We start from the raw sequence: 3109 nt of genomic DNA, 5'->3' as shown, positions 1-3109 counted from the left end.
GGAGACTTTTTGTTGGCGTGTCAGGGAGCAGACATGTATTGCCTTTGTACACATAATAAAACCACATAGGCCAGGGAGCCCGCAAATGCATCCTTGGCCCTACCCAGCTCTGCAAATATTGAAAAACCTCAAGCGGTTCTCGGTGCCCTTCAGGTGGGAGCTGAGTTTGTCACCTGAAAATCATACTGTGCTCTGTCTTTTCCACCTGAAGCGGCTGTGTGTTTCACATTTTATATTTTCTGATTCCTTGTGTTTTTATTTCTAGCAGTGTGATTTGTTTAATTACAAGGGGGAAAAACCCACAAGTACACACACACGAGAGATTCACGCGCAAACACATACAGATATAAACACATGGGTTCTATAATCTACCCATAGGAGTATTGTGTTTCTGGTATTTGCACTGAAGGAAGAAATACACTCCTCATATCATACTATAGACCTGATACTTGTAATTAGGAAAATCCGTTTGTCCCCCACTTCCAGGAGGCCATGGCCTTGAAACTCAATGGTGACCTTCCACATCACCATTTCTTTTTCTCTAGGATTTCAACCAGTCACCTTTGGTGCCATCTTTGAGAATATTGGTGACCTGGGTATATTTCCTAGCAAACTTACTGACTCCAAATGGGAGACATTTGTGGGGGAGAAAGTCACCCCACCTTGGCTAGCAGCTGTACCAGCCAGTCCGACTAGGGCAGGTGCACCGAGTGTCTATTTTCTGGGCACACCAACTCTGTATGTGTGTGTGTGTGTGTGTGTGTGCGTGTGTGTGTGTGAGTGTGTGTGATCAGTGTGGAGCCTCGACAGGCCCTTGTGAACAGCAGTGAGGGGCGAGGGGCACACTGCCTCTCCAAACTAGATCAGTGAAACCCTGTCCAATTTGTGATGTTTTAAGTCACGTTTGAGGCTTGTGATGGTCTCAAAGGGCACCGCTGCTGCTGCCTGTCAAGTGGGTATAGGCCAAGAGAGGGAGGGGCATGGCCGTGCCAGTTGGGCCCCTACCAGAGTCGAGAAATAATTCCATTAAAATAAGTCGTTCATCATTTTCTCTTCGCTAGAAAGAAGGAACAATGCAGTGAGATGGGCGAGTGAGTCTGCACAGCTGCTCTCACCCCCTCCTACCCCCCACCCCCTTTCCATTAAGAAAATCACTCTTAGCCCTAAAGTTCCTTAAGCAGACCCTAGAGTAGCAGTGGGGGAGGGGGTACAACTTGAAGTCGCCTCCCCCTGGAAACGCCAACCCAGGTCGCTCCCGTCCTGTCCCCCTACTCCAGACAGAACAGGCATTGCCTTAGTCCAGCCAGTGATGAGCAACCCCAGTTAAGGTTCTGTTGTGTCTTTAAGGCATCAGCCATACAGCTGACTAGAAAGCCACCGGACAGGCCGAAAAGCCAGGCGTCAGCATGGGGAGCGGATGGAGGAACCCCTGGACTGTCCAGGGGAGGAAGGTAGGACCTTCCCGCATTGAAGGTTTGCAGACGGCCACGGGCGACCTGCCCTTGTTGGGAGTGCCTGGATGGGGAGGGAGGAGATAGGTTAAAAAAAAAAATACATGCATGGATGTTGTTGCTTTCAGCTGGGCCTTAATTACTAGACACACGAAGCAGTTCAGAAATGTGGTCTCTGTTGTTGTAGAGGTCAGCGAATCATTAACATCGTCAATCTGGCAGGAGCTAATTTAAATAGCGCCTGATGCTTCAACGCCTCCCTCGGTCTCCCTAGCCAATGGGCGCTGGGCTCTGGCTGACAGATGGTCCCATAAATGGATGTAAAAAGGAGAGGCTGGAAGCCAATTTTCAGCGAGGCTCTCTATTCAGTTCTTACCTACGTCCTAGAATCGGGGGGCTCCCAACACACCGCGCTCAGCTCGCCTCTTTCCTCTTTTTTTTTTTTTTTGGCCTTTTTTTTTCCCCCCCCCCCTTTTATAAAAAAAAAATTGTGATTGACTATATTAATGTCCGCACTTTGCTTTGTGGATCTGAAACAATCCTATTAACCATAATAAACCTGAAACCTTTGCATATTGTGAGAGGAGTCGAAGCCCCGCGCGACCCAATATTTGCCTCTAAGAATGGTGATGGTAGGTATTGGTAAATTTATATTCTTTGTTTGTGTGACTGCAGTTTAAAGGGAAAAGAAGCCTGTCTGTCTACACCCTCAGCCAGCCTTCTGCTCGTGCTGGGTTTTTACTTTCTGTTGGTGGGGTTCCTCTTTCATTGACTAGCTCCTTGGCGTGTGGATGGTGTCAGCAGATCCAGTAAGGAAGGGCAGCCTGGGGGTGATAGCTGCTATGTTGTTTATTTTTTTTAAGGTCATTGTGGTTTGGGTTGGTTTTTTTTTTTTTCCGTTCTCGAAATAAGGTGAAGGGGGTGGGTGGGAAAAGCCTCTGCTTTCTTCAGAGAGCTCAGTAAAAATGGAAAGGCTGAACTGAACCAAGGGATTTTTAAAATTTTAGGTTGAAAAAGGGTGTGTGGATGTATATTTGAGATTTTTTTATCGGGGGACCAAGGGGGTGGGGTGGGGCGAGGTGAGTGTCAGGGTATGGGTCTTGTCTACATTTTGGCACAAAAAATGTAGACCTTCTTCACCAAGACCTGGCACTGTAGGCAGTGGCATTTGACTGGACTGCGCAGAGGGTACAGGGGGGTGGGCAGGGAGGGCAATCTCTCTGGGCTCGGGTAAATGCTGCATATTGTATTTCAAAGAGTCCCCTGTCATGACCTCATAAAAAGGAGGAGGAGGCATGCATGTGTCGCGGAGCCTGGCGTGTGTGGGGATGGGTGGCTTCGCCGGGCGGGCAGCAGGGCGTTTGGAAGGAATGCCAGCTTTTACGTAACGTTCTCTTTGCTCCTGGCACCGTGCGAGGGTCCATCTTCCCGTCACGGATGGAGTGGAGTGGCTTAAACATGGTAAGTGAATGGGCTGGAGGCTGCGTGGTGATGCCAGGGTGGGGGACACGCGTGTCCGTGAGTGTGAGTGTGTGTGTGTGTGTGTGTGTGTGTGTGTGTGTGTGTGTGTGTGTGTGTGTGTGTAGAGGGGGAGCGATGGGCTGTACACCTTAGATGGCTTGGCAGGTCACCCAATTGTGTCTCTCTACAAGCATCCT

The 3109-nt window shown here is 49.2% G+C and overlaps 1 protein-coding gene across 1 annotated transcript in view; it reads left to right on the top strand.

Annotated features, from left to right (window-relative positions):
- The first annotated feature begins 1928 nt into the window (after positions 1–1928).
- Positions 1929–3109, top strand: part of LOC138164997 (ELAV-like protein 4) — a 113348-nt gene continuing 112167 nt past the window's right edge. Inside the window, exon 1 of the mRNA XM_069093036.1 lies at positions 1929–2083. Coding sequence (XP_068949137.1) covers positions 2075–2083 — 9 coding nt within the window. The 5' untranslated portion in view covers positions 1929–2074. The remainder of the gene's footprint in view (positions 2084–3109) is intronic.

This window comes from Petaurus breviceps, unplaced genomic scaffold (assembly GCF_028583685.1).
Source record: "Petaurus breviceps papuanus isolate PSGF00001 unplaced genomic scaffold, PetGlider_PUasm1.0 207, whole genome shotgun sequence".
In the NCBI taxonomy this organism is placed as follows: domain Eukaryota; kingdom Metazoa; phylum Chordata; class Mammalia; order Diprotodontia; family Petauridae; genus Petaurus; species Petaurus breviceps.
The sequence above is the reverse complement of the archived record's forward strand: the minus strand, read 5'-3'. Positions and strand labels throughout refer to the sequence as shown.